The 24,622-nt window shown below is 41.3% G+C and overlaps 1 protein-coding gene across 2 annotated transcripts in view; it reads left to right on the forward strand.

The window, feature by feature from the left end:
* Positions 1–5,346: 5,346 nt before the first annotated feature.
* rbm27 (RNA binding motif protein 27) overlaps positions 5,347–24,622 on the forward strand; it is a 124,224-nt gene continuing 104,948 nt past the window's right edge. For both annotated transcript variants that reach the window (XM_073067333.1, XM_073067334.1), the window contains exon 1: positions 5,347–5,537. In XM_073067333.1, coding sequence (XP_072923434.1) covers positions 5,479–5,537 — 59 coding nt within the window. In that variant the 5' untranslated portion in view covers positions 5,347–5,478. The remainder of the gene's footprint in view (positions 5,538–24,622) is intronic.

A 24,622-nucleotide genomic window follows, 5' to 3' on the forward strand; every position in this document is an offset into this window, starting at 1 on the left:
ACAGAGTGGTATACCTTTATGTGTTATGCTATAACATTTTGATCAATTTTATTACAATATATGAATGTACACAAGTTATGTTGAGATGTATCTGTGTGTTGCCCTCTGTAAATCTTTTTTTTTCTGAATAAAAATATTGTAAAAAGAAAAGAAAGGGGTATAGATAGGCTTTTTCCTCTGAGGTTGGGCAAGACTAGCACCGGAGATCATGGGTTAAGGTTGAAGGCTGAAAAGTTCAACTGGAATTTTACAGAGAACGTCTTTATTCAGAGGGTGCTGAGAATGTAAAATGAGCTGCTGGTGGAAATGGCGGACACAGGTTCAATTTCAGCCCATACAACAGAAATTTACGTTTAAAGCTACGTGAATGTGAGGGGTATGGAGGGCTGTGGTCTGGGTGAAGCTTGATGGGACAAGGCAGCATAATTCTGCACAGACTAGATGGGCTGAAGGAGCTACCTCCGTGCTGTAATGACAATTCTTTCCTTACTGCATTCCAACTAAATTTGTTTTATTTAGAGATACAGTACAGTAACCATAACCATATAACAATTACAGCACAGAAACAGGCCACCTCAGCCCTTCTAGTCCATGCCGAATGCTTACTCTCACCTAGCAGGCCCTTTCAAACAAACATGCACCACCCAATTACAACCCGTGTGACTAACTAACCTGCTAACCCTTTTTGCCTTTGCAAAGTGGGAGGAAATCTGTGTTTACTGAAGTAGTTTTCAAGGCAAACTTCTGCTGATCATTCAGCTCTCAGTACCAAGGCATGACCCAGGATCATTGGTGCTGCCTGACCACGTTCAGTGATTCATCCTTAGAACTGAAGGGATATGCCACTTCTGTCACTGACTTTGTCAATACCTGTGTGGATGAGTGTGCTCCTTCAAGAACATACTGAGTCTTCCAAGACCAGGAGATGAAGGTGGCACCTGAGGATTTTTGCAGACCTGGGTGACTTCTTCCAGTTCAGATTTGAAACAGCTCAAATCTCCTGTTCTCATGTCTTGCGTTTCCTTTTCAAGATGGCTGGGGCCCTGTTGGAGTCCATGATCTACAGCTGCACTCGAACTGCATTCTTCATGGGCAGTGGGTTCTCACTCTTTGGATCTCATCGAGTGATCTGTGTTTCAGGATCTCCAGGAATGGCATGGAGGATGTACACCTTTGGGGTGCAGCCCTGTGGACAACCCGATTCCTTGCTAGTGTTGTTGACTGAAGCATCATGGGAGATCAAAACATGGAGACGATAGGCACTGCTGTTGGAAGCCTCTGCACTCAAATGATCTCTCTCCAGTCCAGGGAACTTGAGTAAGTGAGGCTACAGACTGTAAAACTGAAACAGTGGGCTGTTGGCCTCACCTCTCGCTGTGGCAGGAGTGGTATCTCTCTTGCCTGCGTTAGTGGGCCTGGTTGAGATGTTGAAGAGTTGGGATGGACTGTAGTTTTTGATGAACTCTAGATCAAGGTGTCTTTAGTGGCTTGCTATTGCTTGCATGGTGGGTGGTGGTGGGGGGTTTGATGCTTTTGCTGGAGCAAGTGGGGGGGGAGTTTTTATGCTTTTGCTGCTGCATGTGTGCTGAGGGGAAGGCTTTGGAGTTCCAGTGTTTTTCTATCATTCATTCTTTGGGTTTTTTTTCTCTCTGTTTCAGGAATGTCTGTGAAGAGTAAGAATTTCAGGTTGCATACTGTATACATTCTCTGAAATTAAACTGAACCATTGGACCGTGAAATTCAGTCTGCTGAGGGAGTCTGATATCAGCAGTACAGAATCCTACAATAAGCTCAGGTACAACCCATGGAAGGTCACTGCAAGAGTGAAAAGGCAACTGAGTGAAAGTAGAGACAGAATCAAATGCACAACAGTTCCGACAGGGGTTACAACTCACTACTTCCTGCGAGGCAAAACCCAGCTGTGTAACTGGAAGTGATGCTTCACTCTGTGATGACCTCACCACCTTTTTGGACACCTCAAAAGGGAGAATAACACCATGCCTGTGCAAATTGCCACAGCATTTGGTGATCCTGTGATCTCTGTCGCTGAGGGCAACGTCAGAACATCCTTCATGAGGGCAGACCCTCACAAGGCGTCAGGCCCCGATGGCTGGGTACTAAATGCCTGTGCCAACCAAGTGGCTTGAGTATTCCAGGACGCCTTCAACCTTTCACTGCCGCTGTCTGAGGTACCCGCCTGCATCAGAAGGGCAGCAACTGTACCAATGCCCAAGAAGAGCAGGGCGAGTCTCCTCAATGCCAATTGTCAGACAGCAGTCAGATCTACCATAATGAAGTGCTTCATGTGGGTGGTTATGGCTCAAATTAACTGCTGCCTGAGCACGGACTTGGACATGAGTTCTACAGCAGACTGAGAACTTTCTACAGTGCTGAGCCTTTATGAGATACTAGTCAGGGTGCACTTGCAGTATTGTCAAAGGATATTTTGCATTGGAGAGAGTCCAGAGGAGGTTCAGGAGGATGATTCCAGAACAAAGGGGTTAACATATGAGGAGTGTTTGGCAGCTTTGGATCTGTACTCACTGAAATTTAGAAGAATGTGTGGGGATCTCATAGAAACCCACAGAATGCTGAAAGGACTAGATAGGGTGGACGTGGAAAGGGTGTTTCCTACGGTGGGGGTATCCAGAAATGAAGAGCATAGCCTCAAAATTGAGGTGACCCTTTAGAACAGAGGTAAGGAGGAATTTTTTTAGCCAGGGAGTAGTGAATCGGTGGACTGCTCTGCCACAGACTGCGGTGGAGGCCAAGTCTGTGGGTATATTTAAGGCAGAAGTTCATAGTTTCCTGTTCGGTCAGGGCATCAAGGGATATGGGCAGAAGGCAGGTTGAGGGGGTCTGGGATCAGCCATGATGGAATGGCAGAGCAGACTTGAAGGGCTGAATGACCCCAATTTGCTTCCATGTCTTTGTGTCCATAAGAGACCATATCTCACTGGCTTTCCACTCTGCTTTGGAGCACCCAGACAACTGCAAAGACATACATCTGGTTACCTCTTATCAATCCCAACTTGGCATTCAACTCCATTATTCCCTCAGTACTAACAATAGACCTTCAAACCCTGGGGCTCTGTTAACTCCTTCTGCAACTGTTATCCTTGACTTCCTTATTTGGAGACTGTAGTCAGTACAGTTTGGTAGTAACAGCTCTCCCTCAAGGAAATCAACACAGGCACAACTCTAGGATGTATGCTTAGCTTACTACTCTACTCTCTTGACACTTTTGACCACGTGGCTAAGCACAGCCAGAGGCCACATCTTAAATTTGCTGATGACCCACTGTTGTTGGTAGAATCTCAGATGGCAATGAGGCGGCTTAAAGGAATGCGCTAGATCGGCAGTTTGACTAGTGTCACAACAACCACCTCACACTCAAAATCACCATGTCTAAGGAACTGATGGTATGCTTCAGCAAGGGGAGGTTAAGAGAACACGCAACAATGTCAGCCACGGAAAGGGTGAGCAGCTTCAAGTTCCTGTGTCAGCATCTCTGAGGATCTATCTAGGACCCAACATCACAATGCAATCACAAAGGTGCACCAGCAGCCCCACTTCATTAGGAGCTTGAGGAGATCTAGTACGTCAGAGACCTTTAGAAGTTTCTATAGATGGACGGCGAAGAGTAATCTGATTGGTTACATCACAAATCATTTCATATGATAGTGATAATAAATCTGATTCTGATTCCGCACTGGCGGCTGAATATTTTCAAAAGCTCAACAATAGCCGGGGAAGCCCCACCTCTGAGCTTTGCTGTCACAAGCGCTCCGTGAGATCAGCCTTTGTATGTTTATCAGCACAGTGACAATCTCAAATATTCAGTTTAAACGAAGTCACGATATAATTAACATTGTAATTTTACATTTTAAAATCACGTCTATAAATGAAGATTTAAAAGTAATACAAACTAACAAACGAACAATAGAAAATGTCATGACTTACTTCTCTCCCTGAAGGCAGCTGCTTCCCATTCACTTGAAAGGACTGCCGCTCTGGTTTCGGGTTAAATTCGGCACTTGCTCCGGGGCAGATTTCCTAGCAGAACTGCAGACCACTGTACTGACATTACGCGCTCTACGAGGAGCCCACCAGAACAGCACGTATACAGCTACAGCCGGCGAGGACTCACTCGTTACCGTCCACTTTAGTTCGCAACAACACGATGACTCGACTCGGGGAGGGAGATGCCCTCTGCCTTTTCCAACATTGTAATATTTCATACAACACGACTTGCCGGAACACCGGTGCAAACAAACATCGCGTGTGTAATGCACCTGTTTTTTTCTAACTCAAGTCTCTGAACAGTACCACATCATATTCCCAAGCGTCAATATGCATTAACGTAATGTAGACTTCAAAAGAGATCCTTAATCACATATAAATTGGGTTTATTTACGATCTCCCGTTCGTTCCATTGTGCCCGTCGCTTGCCTTAATTTGAAGTAACAATGGTCCACACCCCAAAAGGACGAACAAATGCAGCAAAAAGCACTCTCACAACAATTCTGGCTTCCCCATACAATAGAAGATGAACAACAAAATTACAGTCTGCACTCAGCTGCTACCTGTTCCTGCGGTCCGGGACTCGGGTTTGCAATAGCCACTGGAGTTCAGCTTTCTGGGAGGAGTTACGGACAAGCTGCTACAACTGGAGCTGGATGCACGTGGCGCGAGGAGATGAAAATGATCTCGCGAGATGTCATTGAGCAAGAGGCGTGGCTTACATTGTGTCAATCAAAGTACGTCAGACTATTTTTGTGACGTGCCCTCTTGCGTTTTTGCGGGATATGCTAGTATTTCATTAAACATATCCGGCGCATTGCCTAAAAAATATACTTCACGGCCACTTTTGATGCTTCTCAAATTTTCTCTACGGTTCTCCTTCGGTCGTACTCAGTCGTCAGGTGTCCAGCTACTTCCGAACGTCCCACCTTCTTGTGAATAATCAACCAATGCAAAAGAAGAAAAACTCGTAACAAATACGGTGATTGGACAAAAAGGCTGCCTATCACATAGTACGTGACTGCACGACGTTTTCAGGTTTGATTGAGCAGTGTAACCTATCCAGTTTTCCCCTGAGCCATGTCTAAGTAAACGCTTAGCATTTTTGTCATATATGTTTTAAAAATCTTCTCTTCTGCTATTTATGTGTATTTAATTGAGCGCGGGAGAAATTCCAAATTTGGACTGATCGATTGCTCATCTCCACAGGCCGTTAACTAGAGTCTAACTCGCTCCTGCTATTTGTCCCGCCCCATTCTGCGTTTGATTGGTTTGTTTCGCAGAGGGAGCGTGGTAATTGGAGCTTGGCTCCGTCAGTCGGTTGGTGTGGGTGGCGGTGTTTGGTGCGCGGTGCGCTGCGGCCTGTTCTGGTTTGTTGTCATGTAGCTTGTGGACTTTTCACTGAGACTGAGCTTCTGATGGTGAACCTGGGACTGGGTGAGAGACCTTGGGAAGATGATCATAGAGAATCTGGACGCTTTCAGATCTTGGTTGTCAAGGGCATTGGACCCTATGTGAGTATTATTCTAAGCACCTCATTCAAATATTCTGGGGGGGCGTGTGCAGTCTTTTTTGGGAGGGGGCGGTGATTGGGGGCGCGGTGGGTACTTTTTTTAGGCCCTGCGTCTGCCACATGAGGCAGGCTTGCAAGGCCACACGTTTCTTCTGCTTGGTTACCTCGATTAAAACCAGACAGAATAATATCGCCTATTGCGATCTCTTTGAAGACTTTTTCCCCTGATGTATTAACTCCTTGGAAACAGATATTCTGCATTACTTCTATGAATCAAAACTCTTTCAACTTTCTACTTAAGAATATAGCTCGCCTTGTAAATTAGACTTAGAAGTCAGTTTACTTTCCTCAATTTATGGATAAATCGATTTAACTGACTTTGCTTGGGTTTTCTAAGTGTCTTTCGCTTTGTTTTCTAACATTTCCTTTTCTGGAGTGTATTTTAAGTGCAGGTTTCTTGTCATAATAACCAAAAGTTGAATATAGGGATTTGAAGAACTGACCGAAGCCATGAATAAAATCAATATTCTGCAATTGATAGCTTTGGAATAAATAGAATGTAATTGTTAATCATTGTCTGCAGGATAGGCCTTTAATGCCTCTTTATTCATCTTCTGGTCAAGTAGCTGTGTTTGAGCACGTCAATAACACATGCATGCATGCATCTTTGTCACCAATGTCGTTAAATCAATTATCTTGTCACTAAAGGTGGGATTTTGCAGTATATTAAATTTCATATGGAAAGTGATTAAATTTTTGAGATGTACTTATTTATTCGTGTGATGTTCAAAAATTGCCATTTCAACAAAAAGTATGACTAGTTCTTACAGTTTCTTCAAATATTAGGCTAACTACAATATATATTTGGATGAATTTATGGTATTAAATGTGTGTCTGCTTTTATCAGAGTATTTGTCACACAAACTGAAATATGCAATCTGGAAAGTTATCTGAGCATTATTTTTTCCAATTGTGAAGATGGGAAATTCACAGTGCCTTTATCTATTAACTACTTTTACCTTCTCAGCTGAATTCCAATAAACGCCAGTCTGTTTATTTACTGTAAGTATGGATGATGCGAAGGTTAATGGAACAGGTGAATGGAAATAGGGAATTGTACACCTAATTTTGTGAACCTATGCAAAAATTCTAATGCTATATCAGTATATTGTTAAGCTTATTGGGAACAGTGGCATAGGAAATCTGCTATTGTATGTTAAATAGTGTTTGTGGTTCATGAAGATCTTCATACACATTTTCAATGATTAGTTTTATAATAATTGTCTCTCTAGTATGTTTTTTGAGCATGAAAAGTAATTAGTTTTCATTCCTATTGTTCGATGTTATCAAAATTCAACAACAACGGCAACTTTTGTATGATACATTTAATACAGTAAATATATCCCAGGTTCTTTGAGAAAGCAATAACCAGTTAATTTGCCTTGCAGAGAAAGATTGAGGTTAATGAGCACAATCTAGTCAAAATGTATAAGGTGAGGAATTTCTTAAATGATTGAAGAGATTAGACTTTGGTAACTGACATCAAGAGGTCAGCTTTTTCACAGGAGCACTTGAGTAGATGTGCAAGTGGAGGATGCTACCAGAGGCACTGGATGTGATTTGACAACACATGATTTTGTAATCACCCTGATCTCACCTAACGCTAATGAGTGAAAGCCAGTCCAAACACTGGCACACACAGACTAACAAAACTCCAGTTATTTTTCTGGGCCCCTTGATGGCACTTTCATATCTCAACACAATACTGGAGTTTGATGTAATGTTAAAGCTGCTGTCCTAATATGCCAAGCTGTGAAGTGATCATTACAATACTGGACAACTAATCTGGAGATGATGAGTTTAATTCTTGCTATAGCTTGGTACTGGGGTGGGGTTGGGGTTTGTCAGTAAAATGCCACAAAATTGCAGCTTGCTTTAAAGTGCACACAGAAAGAAAAAAATTCAGATACTTTCCATTGTCCTTTACTTTTTATGATGAATATTGATACATACATTTGTGGAAAATTGAACTGGAATTGTCGTTTAGTTATGCATTTTATTAGTCTTTCATTAAAAGATGTGCACTTGTACCGAAGTATACAGATTACTTTCAATTTGACTTTTACTCTCTGACAGTGTAATACAGGTGTTGTTATGGTTAATTTGTTTTTATATAGCATAGACTATATGCTGATTGCTTTTCGGTCATCCTCACTGCATAGAATGTGTGTGGATGGAATGAGGTGAGAATTATGTTGGGTTTGTATGACTATCTTGCGGAATTGCTAATTGATAGGTTCTGGTCAAGCACAATCATTGGGTACTAGATGAAATTGCTCAACAGTTGTCATATGTAGAAGGCCATTCCAGGTTTGTAAGGTTAACTAAGTAAACTTCAAATTGTAAACTCAATTTTTTTCATCACTGTTTTACTCCGGGAATTTTTTTTGTAGTTATACCTGCATGTGAAGTTTGAATATTCCATATTGTTTAGTTAGGACATGCTGCTATTCAGGATTATAAACATTCTCCTTCTAATTGTTAATTATTTCAATTTTGAAAATGTTGTAGAGTAACGTCCTATCTAAATTCTGATATGTCTTGGATCTCAATATTCCATATAGAAAATATTCAAAATTGTTGCATATTTGTATCTATACCATTCTGAAGTTTGTTTTGCTGTACTTTCAGTGTTTTCCTCATTGTTGTTCAGAGTTTGTGGGGTTTATATTAATGTGGCTTTATTATAGGAATTATATTCCAGAAAAAGCTGTGGATTTAAAAGAACATCTGAAACCTGACCAGGAAGAGGCTAGTCAGCAGTTTAGACCTGCTCTGCCTTTCAATCATGGTTGATCTAATTTTGCCCTCAAAGTGACTTTACCACTCTCTTCCTTTTGCCTTTTGGCTTCTTTATTGTTCGGATATGTGTCAGTTTCTCCCTTGAATTTATTCCATGACTATGCCTCCACAATTGTGTGGGGTTGCGATTCTCAGACAATTGTAGTCCTCTGAGAGCAGAAATATTTGCTCATCTTTGTCTTAAATTTGCAAACCCTTGCCCAAAAACAATGCCCTTAGGTTCTGGAAACTTATGCCATCTCCAACGGGATCCCACCACCAAGCACGTCATTCCCTCCCCCTCCCACTTTCTGCTTTCCACAGGGATTGCTCCCTATGCGACTCCCTTGTTCATTCGTCCCTCTCCACTGATCTCCCTTCTGGCACTTATCCTTGCAAGCTGAACAAGTGCTTCACGTGCCCTGCACCTCCTCCCTCACTACCATTCAGGGCTCCAAACACATCCTTCCAGGTGAGGTAACACTTCACCTGTGAGTCTGTTGGGGTCATATACTGTGTCCAGTGCTCCCTGTGTGGCCCCCTGTATATTGGTGAGACTGACGTAGATTGGGAGACTGCTTCACCGAGCACCTGTGCTCCATCCACTAGAAAAAGCGTGGTCTCCCAGTGGCCACCCATTTTGATTCCACTCTCCTTTCCAATTCTGACATGTCCATCCATGCTCTCCTCCACTGTCATGACGAGACCACACGGGTTGGAGGATCAACACCTAGGTAGCCTCCAACCTGATGGCAAGAACATGGATTTCTTGAACTTCTGGTAATGCACCCTCCCTCTCCTTCACCATTCCCATACCCTTTTCTCTTTCTCACCTTATTTCCTTGCCCACCCATCACCTCCCTCTGGTGCTCCTTTTCTTTCTTTCTTCCATGGCCTTCTATCCTCTTCTATAATACTCCCCCTTCTCCAACCCTTTCACCAATCACCTTCCCAGCTCTTTAATTTATCCCTCCCCCTTCAGGTTTCACCTATCACCTTGTGTTTCTCTCTCCCTTCCAACCTGTCTTTTAAATCTACTCAGCTTTTTTTCTCCTGGGTTGTCCTTTCACCGTCGAGTGTACTCTTTTTCATAGATGCTGCCTGGCCTGCTGAGTTCCTCCAGCATTTTGTGTGTGTTGCCATTGTAAATATTGTATATTTGAATAAGATCATCTCTCATTGTTTTAAATTACACTTTTGCTCAGATCCAACTTGCTCAAGTATATCAGTCCTAATTATGGTAATCTAAGATAAGTATTATACAGTACAGTGTAAAGTTGCATCAAAGTTGTCCAACCTTTATATTCCATATCCCTCACACTAAAAGCCAATGTTCTATTCATCTCCCTTATTGCTGTCTCTGCAAGTTGTCCCTTTGTGTTTCATTCATTAGGATTCCCAGATTTCCTCTGCAACATGACATAGTCCCATGTCAAATGTATCTTTCTTTCTCCAGAGTGGTGAACCACATTTCCCCCACTATTGTTTACATTCTGCTAAATCCTCACCTGAGCATTTTACTGATCCGTATCCCCTTGCAAGCACTTGCAGCTTGCTAACCAACTTGTCCGTGTTGTCAGCAAATTCTTTTACAGAAGACTTGGCTCCTTCATCCAAGTCACTGATATATATTGTAAATAGATGAGGCCCCAGCACTGATCGTTCTAGAACCTCCCTGGTTACTGACTGACAAGCTGAAAATGACCTATTATCTTTGTTTTCTGTTAGCCAGTTGTCTGACTCTGCCAATATTTTATCCCAACCCCGATACAAAACAACAAATATATAAATGAAAGCACAGGACTTGTAAAGAATTTCCGTGATGTAGCTAAACTGTTGTCAAAAACTTATTATGATGTATTTCAGAGAACAAAATCGACTACTGTTTGTGTAGTCCAAATTTCTATCCAATTTCCATTCTGCATTGAATATTGACACTTAATTGCCTTGAAGTGCTGGGCAAATCACTTTGTATCTCAACAAAGTGAGGCATTTCAAAATTACCTCAGCACCTTTGCAGAAATCCAGGCATGGGAAATAGATGCTTGCCTTGTCAAAAATGGTATCGGCTGAAATGAGTAAAAGATGCTAGTGACTTTGAATTTATGGAATTTCATTGTCCTCTTGGGTGGTGAACTTCAGATTATAGCGTTTTTTTAGGAAAAAGTCACGTTACCATTAGTTCTCCTGGTAACCATTTTAAATCCATGTCTGCAGGGTACTAATCTCCCTGAGCAGTTAATGAGGATGGACACCGTATATGCAAAAAAAATTCCTGTATGGATGTTACTCTAGTTATGCAAATAGAAATGAATGCATTAATAGAAGTTCTAATATCAAAATAACCTTCCATTTGCAACGATGATAAAAGTGAGGTTGAGGGGATGGTGCTAGTAGCTGATTGCAGGCTTAATATTACAAAGTGCTTGAGGCATTGATGATTTAAGCTTGAATGTTTTGTTCAACATGTATAGAAGAAAGAGTAGTTCAAGTATGAACCTTTATCTTGTGTTTAAGGAAGGAACTATGAACTAAAAATCTTGATCGCTCAGTGAAATTTTATTCGAGGAAGTGAAGTTCGGCTATTATGTAATAAGTGAAGAACAGAAGGTGGCTCTGAAGGACTAGGTACAGAATGCTTCTATAAGCAGTGATGCAATTTTTGTTTTGCAGCAAGGGCCAGGTCGAAAGTATAAATTTAGAAAATAAATTTCTAAACAGCATCTTGTTTCTATTATTCCAATTGCAGTCCAATTTTGTGCAGTTTTGTTTGGAATTTTGCCTACTTGTTCAGTGACTCCACTCATCTCAGTGTAGAGAAAATGGTCAAGTTTCAGACATGTATCCGATTATTTGATGTGTAGAGTTATTTAGTTAAATTAGTGTTTTCACTTTTTTTATTATTGATTTAATAGTAACAATGTTTAGTTGTGTTTGTCAATGTATGAGAGTGTCGGAGAGTTTTTTGGTGAGTGGTAAGCCTTTAAGGGATTAGAAGTGGGGGGGGGGGGAGGTATGTGGCTAGCCCAACTGTCATAGATGTATGGGATTGTGTTGATCAGGCTTCACTTTTGGGGTTCAAGTTTTAATATTAAAGGTGGCCAGGACAGGCAACAAAAATTGCCCTTCATCACCCAAGTGGATTTTTGGGGGGGGAAAGTTCTAGAAGAATATTACTTTTAATGTGCTGTTTTGACCTGCATCTCTGCACACTTTGGAGAGTAGCAAATGCAAGCAGCTTATTGAAGTAGGCTGTGCCAATCTGTCTTAATGGAAGTTGTTCAGTTTGAATATAGTATATTGTAGTTTAAGGCTCAGTCATTAGAATGGAACTTTTAATGTTCATATGGAGAATGGGAAGACTAATCATTCCAGTTTGCACTTTGTATCTTGGCTTTTAAATCTTGCTTGTTTCTGTATTTGGGGGCAAATCGTACATAATTTAGGGTAATTCATAAGATCAGAAGGTATAAAAAAGCAAATGAAATCCTTTTAGTAAATTAAACCATTGATTCCGCGTATTAATTAAGAACGCAATGAAAAATTCAATAGGTTCTTTCGTGTGCATATGGGAGGTGGAGAGAACAGTATACAGTGTTTCTGTCAAGGGGTGATGCTGTTTCTGACTTGGGTTCGTCAAAGCTTGTAAGTTACTCTGTTGGCTGGAAAGTTATTACATTTTCTTGTTAATGTGGATTAAACTGTGGCTTTATCCTCCATAAGCAGTATGTGGCAGAGGTGACATTGTAATCATTGCTGGCTGTACAATTTTATAAATTTTGTGACACCCACTTATATTGAGAATCTAGAATATCTGTTTCATTGGAACTTTGCTCTACACTCAGTGGCCACTTTATTATGTACACCAGTACACCTGCTTGTTAATGCAAATATCTAATCAGCCAATCATGTGGCAGCAATTCAATGTATTAAAGCAAGGAGACCTGGTCAAGAGCAACACACACAAAATGCTGGAGGATGGAAAAGAGTAAACAGTGGACATTTTGGGCCAAGACCCCTCATCAGGACTGTGGGGGAGGGGGACATGAGAAGTCACTGTAGGAATGTGGGGGGAGGGGAGAAAGAAGTACAAGGTGATAAGTGATTCTAGGAGGGGAAAGGGGTGAAGTAATGAGCTAGAAAGTTGATTGGTGAAAGTGTCACCTCACATGGAAGGACTTTGGGACACTGCATGGTAGTGAGGGAGGGGTTGTAGGGGCATATGTGGCACTTGTTTCTCTTGCAAGTATAAGTATCAGGAGGTAGATCGATGGGGAGGAGTAGGGAGGGAACCCTGTGAAAAGTGGGTGGAGGGAAAGCTGTGCTCGGTGGTGGGATCCCGTTAGTGCGGAAGTTACAGAGAATTATGTACTGAGTGTGGAAGCTTGTGGGGTGGTAGTTGAGGACACAAACCCTTTTCCTAGTGTGGTGGCAGAAGGTTGGAGTGAGGGCAGACATGAGTGAAATGGAAGAGATGTAGGTGAGGGCAGTGTTGATAGTGGAGGAAAGAAGGAGGATGTGTCATTAGTTCTGGAATGAAAAGCCTCATCCTGAGAATAGATGCAGTTGAAATAGAGGAACGGAGAGAAGGTGATGACATTTTTTCCAATTGACAGCATGGGAAGAGGAGGTATAGTAGCTGTGAAAATCGGTGGGTTTATTAATGTAGGAAAAGTAGGGGAGCAATACTGGTGTAGGCTTGGAATATGGATTGTTCCACATAGCTTACAAAAAGGCAAGCATAGCTGGGACCCATGCAAGTGCCCATAGCTCCACCTTTCCAGCATCTGTAGGTTTTCTTGTGTTTGAGACCCTGGACAAGAGGTTAGTTGTTCAGACCAAGCATCAGAATGGGGAAGAAATGAGACCTAAGTGACTGACCATCAAATAATTGTTGGTGCCACAAGAGCTGGTTTGCATATCTCTGAAACTGCTGATCTCCTGGGATTTTCACACACAACAGTCCCTAGAATTCACAGAGAATAGCGCAAAAAACAGAAAAAAAAAATTCCAGTGAGCAGCAATTCTATGGATGAAAATGCCTTCTTAATGAAATAGATCAGGGAAGAATGGCCATACTAGTTCAATCTGACAGGAAGGCAACGTGCTTTCTGGCAAAGGTGTACTTTGAATGTGGGAGGCCTTCAAAAATGAAATTTTGAGAGTAGAAAGCTTGTATATGCCTGCCAGAACAAAAGATAAAGATAGCAAGTGTAGGGAACCGAGTTATTGAGGTCCTGGTTAAGAGAAAAAAAGAGATGCATCGCAGGTATAGGCAAGTAGGAACAAATGAGGTGCTCATGGAGTTTAAGAAATGCAAGAGAACACTTAAGAAAGTAATCAGGAAGGCTAAAAGAAGGCATGAAGTTGTTCTAGCAGACAAGGTGAAGGAGAATTCTAATGGATTCTACAGGTGTGGTAAGAGCAAAAGGATTGTGAGGGACAAAATTAGTCCTCTGGAAGACCAGAATGGTAATCCCTGTGTGGAGCCAAAGCAGATGGAATGCATTCTTTCATTCTGTATTTACTATGGAGACTGATACATGGTTTTTAGAAGTGAGGCAAAGCAGCATCATCTTCATAGACCTTGTAGAGGAGGAGGTGTTTGCTACCTTGAGGCAAATCAGGGTGGATAAATCCCCAGGGCCTGTCGTGGTGTTCACTCGGATCCTGCTAGAGGCAAATGTAGAGATTGCCGGAGCACTAGAAGAGGTATTTTAAACAATACTCGGCAACAGGAGAGGAACCAGAGGGTTGGCGGATAGCTAATGCTGTTGCACTATTTTAAAATAAGGGCTCTAAACAAAAACCGGGAAATTGTAGGCTAGTGAATCTGACATCAGTAGTGGAAAAGTTATTGGAAGGTATTCTAAGGGACCTGCCTGATATGAGTATTTGGATAGACGTGGACTGATTAAGGTTAGTCAGCATGGCTTTGTGTGTGGTAGGCCATGTCCAACCAATTTGACAGAATTTACCGAGGAGGTTACCCGGAAAGTGGATGAAGGCAAGGCAGTGGATGTTGTCTACATAGACTGTAGAAAGGCACTTGGCAAGGTCCTGCTTGGGAGGCTGACAGAGAAAGTTCATTGCTTGGCTTTCAGGATGAGGTGGTAAATTGAATTAGACTGCAGCTTTGTGGGAGAAGCCAGTGTGGTAGTAGAGGTTTGCCTCTCTGACTGGAGGCCTGTGACTAGTGGTATACTGCAGTGATCAGTGCTGGGTCTTTGTTGTTTGTCATCTATATCAGTGATCTAGATGATAATGTGGTTAACTGGGTTAGCAAATTTGCAGATGCCACCAAGGTTGGAGGTGTAGTGGACAGTGAGGAAGGCTTGTGGAGGGATCTACATCAGCTGAAAAATGGCAAGTGTGAGATTTTGCATTTCAGTAGGACCAGCTAGGGTAGGTTGTACAAAGTGAATGGTAGAGCACTGAGGAGAATAAAGGGATCTGGGAATACAGGTACATAATTCATTGAAATTGGTGTCAGGGGTAGATAGACACATAAAGAAAGCTTTTGGCACATTGGCCTTCATAAATTAATGTATTGAGTACAGAAGATGAGATGTTATATTGAAGTACAAGATGTTGGTGAGGTCTAATTTGAAGTATTGTGTGCAGTTTCGGTCACCTACCTACAGGAAAGATGAAAACAAGGTTGGAAGAGTACAGAGAAAATTTACAAGGATGTTGCTGGATCTTGAGGACATGAGTTGTAAGGAAAGATTGAATAGGTTAGAATGTGGGAGATTGGAGATTTGATAGAGGTATACAAAGTTAAGGGGTATAGATAGGATAAATGCAAGCAGGCTTTTCCCACTGAGGTTGGCTGGGGCTACAATCAGGATGTCATGGGTTAAGGTGAAAAGTTTAAGGGGAACATGAGGGTCCTTCTTTACTCAGGATTGTGAGAGTGTAGAATGAGCTGGCAGCATTAGTGGTGTATATGAGCTCGATTTCAACTTCTAAGAGAATTCTGGATAGGTACATGGATATGGAGGGCTGTTGTCCAGGTGCAGATCGTTGGGAGCAGACAGTTTTAATGGTTTCGGCATGGACTGGATGGGCTAACGGGTCTGTTTCTGTGCTGTACTTCTCTATGGCTCTACAATGGTAGTGTGTGGAAGAGCATCTTTGACCGTACAACAGGTCCTACAGCAGCAGACAAATCACAACGGGTTCTAATCTGTACCTAATAAAGTGGCCACTGACTGTATATTGCATTTATGAGTTTAAGTATTTGTATAATTGTTACAGTCAGCAAATTAACATGTATATTTCTCACAAAGTTCCTGCATTTTCTGGTGGAGATTCTAATTTTTATTCATTCAGCAATTGGGGGCCTTTTAGTCTGAGGTACTGACGTGAAGGAATAAAAAGTAAAATGGTTATATTCTTCGAAAATTGAAGATCCTTGTATTTATTCTGAAGGGCTTTGTAAATGTGTATGCAAGTGCAATGTGCACCTGGAAATACATATACAAGAGAGCTTGTCTTTGAACTTAAAATCTGGTATAGTATCGGAAGGATAGCCACAAATGTCAATGGGCTTCTTTCCTCTTATCTCCCTTGTGAAATGTAAAATCAGCCAAGAATTATAACTTAATTAGGACATTGATATAGAAAACTTAGAACTATAAAGCAAATAATTACTGTATCAAATAATCTTTTCCATCTGGACTGTGGCTATTGGTGATGCTTTGGTCTTTGAAATCTTTCTGAACTAAATTGGTGAAGATTATTTTTGTGAAGTTACTGTATACTAAGTAAATGAGATTTTAATGAACTATTTCAAGGCAGCTGGGGCTGTGCTTTAATTTTAAGAACATTTAAACTTATTTCATCTTAACAATTTATTTTATGATTAGTTTGAATGAAGTTTGTTTTAGCATTACATTTGTTAAATTTTATTATCCTGTTGTTGGAAACAAATTATCATTGCTACAAAAATGGGAATTACAGGAAACTATTGAGGAAGGTACATCTGTAGTCATAGAATTGCAAATAGAAGGGAAACAAAAAGTTGCAAAATGCTGGGAATATTTGAAGTTCGAAGTACTTTTTAATAAATATACAACCTTGAGATGCATCTTTTTGCTGGCAGCCACAAAACCATGAAACACAATAGAACCTGTTCGAAGAAACCCCCCCCCCCACAAAAAGACCATCAAACAGCCAATGAGTGGGGGGAGAAAAGAACAAAACAGAGAGAGGTTGGTACGTGGAATGCACTGCAGGCGACAGTGGTGGAGGTGTATACAGTAGGGTCTTTTAAGAAACTCTCAGGTACATGGAGCTTAGAAAAATAGAGGGCTATGCAGTAGGGTAATTCTGGGTGGTTTGTAGAGAAGGTTACATGGTCAGCACAACATTTTGGGCCAAAGAGCTTGTAATGTGCTGTAGATTTCTATGCTCTAAATGATTAAATAATTTAAAAAAATTAACCACAGAGCCCCCAAAAGTGAGTCCTCAGAGTTGCACCAATGGCCACAGCTACATTGTTAGTTCATGCTGAAGTACCCCAATCAAATCAAGCAAATAGTACAAAAAGTAAACAAACACAAGGAACGTGAATTGCAGAGTCCTTGAAGCGAGTCCAGAACTGCGGAGCGTGTTCGGCGCTGAGGCAAGCCCATCCAAAAGCCCAATGGTTGCAGGCAACAGCTGCTCCACAATCCAGTGACATGGGACCGAAGACTCCTGCTCCTTCCGCCTGTCAACAGCAGCAAGAGAGATCAGTCAAACGCAGGCAGACTATGCTGAACACCTGTTCGTTTTCTGCTCTCATCTTAATGATTTTAATCTTGCTCGATGCTTTATTGGCGCAGAGTAATGGAGCTGACCAGGGGTTTGTGTTCAACCATTAGGAACTGACACAGAATCTCATCTACGCAGAATCCCCCAAGAGATTGCAGAGGTGCCAAATTGTTCAGTGGGCTCATAAATACATTTTTAAAAGGGGAAAATTGCAGGCTGTAATTGATCGTAGTTCAGAATAGGAAAAAGAAATATATTTAGAGGAAGAGTATCCAGTAGTTTTGTAAGCTGTCTGCTAGACGTAGCCACTGGTTACTAGTGCAGTCTTACCAGAAGTTCCCCCACTGCAGGGCAGGCAGAATATGGTTAAGAAAAACAGAGTTAACAGTTCAGGTCTGAGACCCTTCATCCAGTTTTCTTTCCAAAGATCTATCGATTGTCTCCAGCATTTGTTACAGAATTGTGACATCTTTTTAATTTTCAGAAGTGAATATAATTGGACTTTGTAGTTTCTCAGGTTGAGGATTTGTGCAGCCAGTTTAAGCCACTGCAGCTAATCTGTATCTTGTGTATTTTGTGGCAGGATGAATTCTGTTTCAAGTTTTTGGAATTGTAGGTTTAACATTTTACCTTTGTTTTTAGTTGACAGTTGCACAATGCTAACAGATTTGGCTTCATCCACTTGGATCATCTGTGCCATGGAATCTGAAAGATTATGGAGTATGTCTTTTGAGCTCCAAAATGTTTCATTGGTCTATCATGATACTTTCTGAAACTATTAGGCACAGTGTGATCCTTTCTCTTTTCTTTAGTTTGATCGTAGTTTAGCTATGGTATTTTTTTCACTCTAAAGAAAGTAACTACGTTTCCCTACATTTTTAGCACATTTTGTCTTTTAGAAACACCTATTGATTTCCCCCCAAAAGAATGGGACCTCTTGATCTAAGCTTGTACAGCAGCCATTCTTTAAGAACTTTATTAAAGGTGTTCTTGTGCGTCTTTGTGAACTGAGTTTCTAATTCTTGATTTGATTCCTCAATGCTAAGGGAAAAAAATGCCAAGTTGGATGGGAGGTCAGACTTCCAAAAAGACTTGTGTTATAGTTCACACTATATTCTATAATATAATTTTAACTTTTAATGTATTTCATGTGGATACGCTTCCACATACAGGTTTCCCTCGCTATTCAAACGTAGAGCATTCCTGTGAAATGGTTCGTAAACCAGAATGTTGTAAAGTGAAGAAGCATTTACCATTTATTTATATGGGAAAAATTTTTGAGCATTCGCAGACCCAAAAAATAACCTTACCAAATCATGCCAAATAACACATAAAACCTAAAATAACAGTAACATATAGTAAAAGCAGGAATGATCTGATAAATACACAGCCTATATAAAGTAGGAATACTTTTCTGCAATTATTGCAGCACTATCCACTGTAAAGAAAATCTCACGCAAGCGCTCTTGGCAGCACTCACGGCAAAAACACTGGGTGCAAGTGCTCTCGACAGAAGCACTCTTTCCAGTAACCTTTAAGCTATGAAGCTGCCAAATAATACCAAATAACACATAAAAATACACCGCCTATATAAAGTAGAAATAATGTACGTCCAGTGTAGTTTCACTTACTGGAATCGAGAGGACAATGAGCACACTGATGATGGTGTGTTAGGCTGAGTTGTCGGAGGTTGGGGTGGTGGGAGATAGAGGAGACTGGGGTGTCATCTCATCGTCGTCTGTTTCCATCAGGGCAGGCAGGTAGGTCACCTTCTTCTATGTCTGCCTGCCTCGATGTCGAAGGTCGAGTTTCGTCTTATGCTGTGGCTGATGTGGAATGCTTGAAAAATGACAGTATGCTTGACTGCTTAGCCTCGCGCATTTTTCTATCATACAATTCTTTGTAAGCACTCAAACCATCCTGCAAATATGCCCTAAGCCTATGTACCCTTTCAAAATTAAAGTCATACTTTTCTGCAATCATTGCAGTGCTGTCAATCGCAGCGAAAATCTCACACAATTGCTTCCTGTTCAGTTCCTGGATGACTTCACTTTCAGACTGTTCGCTACTGCGTTCAGCTTCAATTGTTATCCTTTCCTCTTCATCAGCTCTTCATCTGTCAGTTCTTGGTCATGGGATGCCAAAACCTCTTCAACATCATCTTCGTCAACTTCCACAAACCCAGCCTCCTTAGTCAAACTCACTATATCCTTACTTCGTTCACCACGATCGACACGCTTAAATTATGTCTATTTTTATGCTAAGTGTAACACCCTTACGAGCTCTTTTAGGTGTTTCTGTTATCTTAGAACTCAGCTTGCTAACAGATGCACAAAATAAATCGACATAAAACCCAGATGCTCACAGGCACATATTTAAGCAATGCCAGCTAGAATGCAGTTCCGGAGGAGGAGCTTGGTTGTTCAGTGCACGTGCCGCCTTTTTCGCGTGCTGCCTTTTTTCGTAACAGTGAAAACACCTGTTAGTGAAAACAGGTAACTAATGTAGGTCTTTCGTAACAGCGAGGTGTCATAAAGTGAACATTTGAAAAACGAGGGATGCCTGTACAGCTCTACTATGTGGACCTCCACTATATTGGTCAGCTCTTTCATTCACCGTTGTCACAATGGAAATAATTTGTAGTCCTGGTTTCTAAAAAAAAAAAGTCTGGAATTTAAATCAAATAAGCTGCTATCATTAAAGGTGCCCATGCCGGACTTCAAGTTTTTCAGGGATCTGGGTACGGTCGGCCCTCCTTATCCGCGAGTTCCGCATGCGCGAATTCAACCAACCACGAATCGAGAAAACCTGGAAGTGCTCTTCCAGCACTTATTGTTCGAGCATGTACAGACTTCTTTTTTCTTGTCATTATTTCCTAAACAATACAGTATAACAATTATTTTACATAGCATTTACATTGTATTAGATATTATAAGTAATCTAGAGATGATTTAAAGTATACGGGAGGATGTGCGTGGGTTATTGTGAATCGGAATTGAAAAAAATTTAAAGTTCTCTTACTAAGTAAGTCGGAACAGGTACATCTGGTATTATTTAGTGTCAGTTAATCAAACATTTGTCTTAGTATGTAGTGTATATTTTACCTTTCTATGCATATAAAACACTTAAGAACATATGTTTCAGCGCTGGGCTCGGGAATGGAAATTCCTGAGTTCGATCTAGTGACAGACCGCTCCCGAGTATGCTCTCTATCCGTGCCGGGTTGATGTAGAGGATCAAAAACTCAAAACCCAATAATTAAACCACTGCATTGCTTAGTAATAATTGTAGCTTTCATCGGGGCAGGGCCTTTCTCACTTTATCTTTTAAAATTGTTCCGATTGTTGACCAACGTAGCCTAATGCTTTTCCAATTACCGATGGCGTTTCACCTCTTTCCGATTGCTTTATTATTTCCACTTTATTTTCAATCGTGATTGCGATTATTTTCGTGAACAGAAACACTGCGAATTCAGAGCTGCGCCACCAGGTCCTAATGTCCATGGCACTGAGAAAGGTTAAATAAGGTCTGGGATTCCGTTGGGTCCTAAGGTACACAGCGTTGATACAGATTGAATAAGGGACTTGAGCATCCACGTTTTTTGGTATCCGTGAGGGGTCCTGGAACCAATCCCTCGCGGATAAGGAGGGCATACTGTACACTGCTGACACAGGCATTTATTGCTCATTCCAGTGGCCCTTGAAGATGATATTGAATTTAATCTATTGCAGTCCTTGCATTCTAGGTACTTCCTCAATACTGTAGGGAGTTCCAGGTCGGCATGTGAGAATGTTTCTTCCCCCCACCCCCCTTTTGCAAATAGCTGAGCCAGCCAATAAGACAGTGGTGCATGAATAGAACTGCTGTTTTGTGGCACCAGAGACCCAGGTTCAGTCAGGGTGCTATCTGCCTGCAGTTTATATGTTCACCCTCTACCTATTTGGGTTTCTGGATATACTGGTTTCCTCCCACTGCACAAAAGTATGCAGGTTACCAGGTTATTTGGCTGCTGTAAATTGCCTCTAGTGTGTTAGTGAGTGGTAATCTCGGGAGAGTTGATGAGAATGTTGAGAATAAAATGGGATAATGTAGAATCAGTCAAATAGGTGGATGATACTTGCCATAGTCTTGGTGGGCCAAATGGCCTGTTTCAATGCTGTATCTCACTTTAGCTTAACAACTCTTGAGGTCTTGGACACAGTGGCAATGAGGGAACTTTGTTCCCAGCCCATGACGTTGTGTAGGATGGAGAGGAACCTGCAGAGGGCAGTGTCTCCTTGGATTTGTTGCGTTTCTACTTCAGTACTAGTACTGGAATATTTAGGGTTGTAGGTGGGGTCCAATTAAATCGGCTGTGTTCTGTTGAATACTGTGGAGTTTAAGTGCTATTGGAGTAGCAACCTTCCAGCACTTATGCCTTGTTGATGGTGTGAAGACTCTGTGTTGTGAGATGTGTTACAGTGTACCCAGCCTCCAATTTGTAACTGCAGTATTTGCAGGGTTGTGCAATTTTTGTTGTAGATGAGGGGAGTCAATATATAGTAATTCCATTGAATATCAAGGGTAGGTTGTTTGATCGTCTTTTTGGTGATGGTCACTGCTTTGTACTTTGGTATTGTAAAGGTTACTTTCCCAGGCTGGATTTCTTTCTGACTTATCTGGAGCCAACCCTGAACTGCTTCAGTTGCCAAGAAGATGCAAATGAAATTGAGCATTGTGCAGTCATCAATGAATGTTTTTTCTTATGTGTTTCTGACATTAGGAAGATTATTGATGAAGCAGCTGAAGATAATTGGGAGTAGGACATAGCCCTTCGGAATTGATTTATAAGGCTCAGATAATTAATTTCCAACAGCTACAACCATCTTCCTTTTATGCACATCCAACTCCAAATGTGGGAATGTTTTCCTAGCAGTGACCAACAATTTTACCAACAATTCTGTTTTCTCAGACTAAACGTTGTATTGGTATTAAAGCAATCTCTCTCATCTCTACATTGCATTTAAGCTCTATGGTCCATATCTGGACCAGGCTATTTTGAGGTCTGGACCCAAGTGGTTCTAACAGGCTAGGTGAAGTTTTGTAAGTTCATGATGAGTAAGTGACCAGTTGAGAGCAGTGATGACAACGTTTTGCTGATGAATGAAATTAGATTAGATTAGCTTTTAATTTGCTCAGTCTTTTCACTGCTCGACCCCACAATGTGAATTGGTGTGGGTTCTTCCAACTTCCATTTCATTATTGGCTGTGGTAGAATTTAAAATTATATTTTTGAATAGTTCAAAACTTTAACTCCATCACCACCATCTCTTCAAAGAAAACTTCTAAAAATTCATGTAATTTATTAATACCCTTCAAAGAAGAAAATCTCTCCGACATAACCATTCTGACTTGTGAAGATCAATTTGTAGATATTTCAATGAACATTCCAATATAAGTAAAGATCAAAAAATAATAATAAAAATATAACTCAATGAAAACTATATTGTGTAGCATCCATAATATTATTAAAGGATAAAATGGGTTTTTGCCAGTGAGTCTTGAATCCCCATTTTCTCTACACATAGAAAGGTCTTCTATAATAAGTGGATATAATTTAATATAAATTGTAAAATGTTTATGGTTTTATGATGAGTTAGAATATCAACCGTCAGTTTCTGCAGTTGGAAAATTTGTGCACTGAATGTGGAAATGAGGTCTGACCAAATAAAGATGATATAAGCTGAAATACAAAAAAAACTGTTGATGCTAGAAATATAAAGTTAAACAGGAAATGTTGGAAATAATGGGTCAGGAACTCCTCTAGAGAGAGACACAGAGTAAATGTTTGAGTTTGATGATGAATAGGAGATAATAAAATACCACTGGCTCAAAATATTAACATAGATGCAGCCACCTCTTTTGTGTTGAAACCCTGCATCAGAATTTCGATGCAGGGTTTCCACCAGAAATGTGTATCATTCCTTTCATCCCACAGATATTGCTTGGCCTGCTGTGGTCCTCCAGCAGGTCAGCTGAAGCAGGTTGCTTCAGGTTCCAGAATCTGCAGTCTCTTGTGCCTTCACTACAACTCTTAAAAGTATGTCATTGATCTGTAGAATTAAACATCATGGAAATAGCCCCTTTGGCCCAACTGCCTCATGCTGACCAAATGCCCATTTAATCTCCTCATTTGCTGTGGGTTTGACCCACAGCCTTCCAAACCTTTCTTGTCCATGTACCTATCCAACTGTCTTTTGTACATTGTTGTACCTGTTTCAATTGTTACATCTGGCAACTCATTGAATATACACTCAAAGGTTCAAAGGTCCAGTTTATTGTCAGAGAAATGTATACAATATACATCCTGAAATGGTTTTTCTTCGCAAACATCCACGAAAACAGAGAAGTGCCCCAAAGAATGAACAACAGTTAAATGTAAGAACCCCAAAGTCCCCCCCCCCCCCACTCCCCTCCCTTCCACTCGGAAGCAGCAGCGAGCAACAGTCACCCCTCCCCCCAATGGCAAAAAAAAGCAAGCATCAGCACCGCCACTGGGCACTCAAGCGTGAGCAAAGCAATAGCAAAGACACAACCTTGCAGTTACACCAAAGACTCGCGTTTCACCTGGCATTCAACATACCACAGGTTTTCGCTCTCTCCTTAATAAGGGAGAAGGAGGTGTCTCCATTTTCCCAGCAAGCGGGGAGATATAACAAACAACTCGCTGGTTTATGATATTAAAAGTCCATCACGTTGCTTTTTTTTCTAGCTCTGTGCCTGAAGTTCTCAAAGATCCTGGGTCTTTGGACACTCAGCAGTAGATTTTCTGACTCCCCCGACGACACATGGGTCTCCTGCCATGACACAGACTCTGGATCCGTCCACCTCTGGAGCCCTGAGATCTTAGGCTTCCAAATCCGAGCTGGACTCTCAGGCCATACTGTTGGCGTGCCAGACAACGGCCAGTCTTGAAATCCTGAGAACAGGTTCCATTCCCGCAAGGAACCAAAGTCAGCGTGTAACTCCAGGTCAGGGTCTTCAAAAGAACCCTGAAAAGAAAAAATAAAGATATTAAAGATGGAAATAGAGCTGTTTCCGAAGATGCAAGCAAATAAGTCGCTGTTTAGCACCCTCTTAACTTCATTCCACCTCCATTCTCTTGTGTATATTTTTAAAAAAATTTGCCCCTCAGGTTTCTATCTTTCCTGTCACATCTTAAACTTAGTTCTTGATATCCCTAACCCTGGGAAAAGAGTGCATTCACTCTATCCAAGCCTGTTGATACACCACTATAAGATCACCCCTCAGGTTTCTGTGCTCCAAGGAAAATGACCTAACCTGTCCAACTTCTTGTAACTCAGTCCCTGTACGTTATTTGTATGTCCCTATCTAAGCTTCTTCAAACTAAAAGCTTTTAAAACAAGGAGTGGGGGGGGGGGGGGGGGTCAGTGAGCAGAGAGGCAAAGCCCTAATGCTATTATGTGGTGGTCTGCTTTGTCGAGT

This window comes from Hemitrygon akajei, chromosome 15, assembly GCF_048418815.1.
Source record: "Hemitrygon akajei chromosome 15, sHemAka1.3, whole genome shotgun sequence".
Classification (NCBI taxonomy): Eukaryota; Metazoa; Chordata; class Chondrichthyes; order Myliobatiformes; family Dasyatidae; genus Hemitrygon; species Hemitrygon akajei.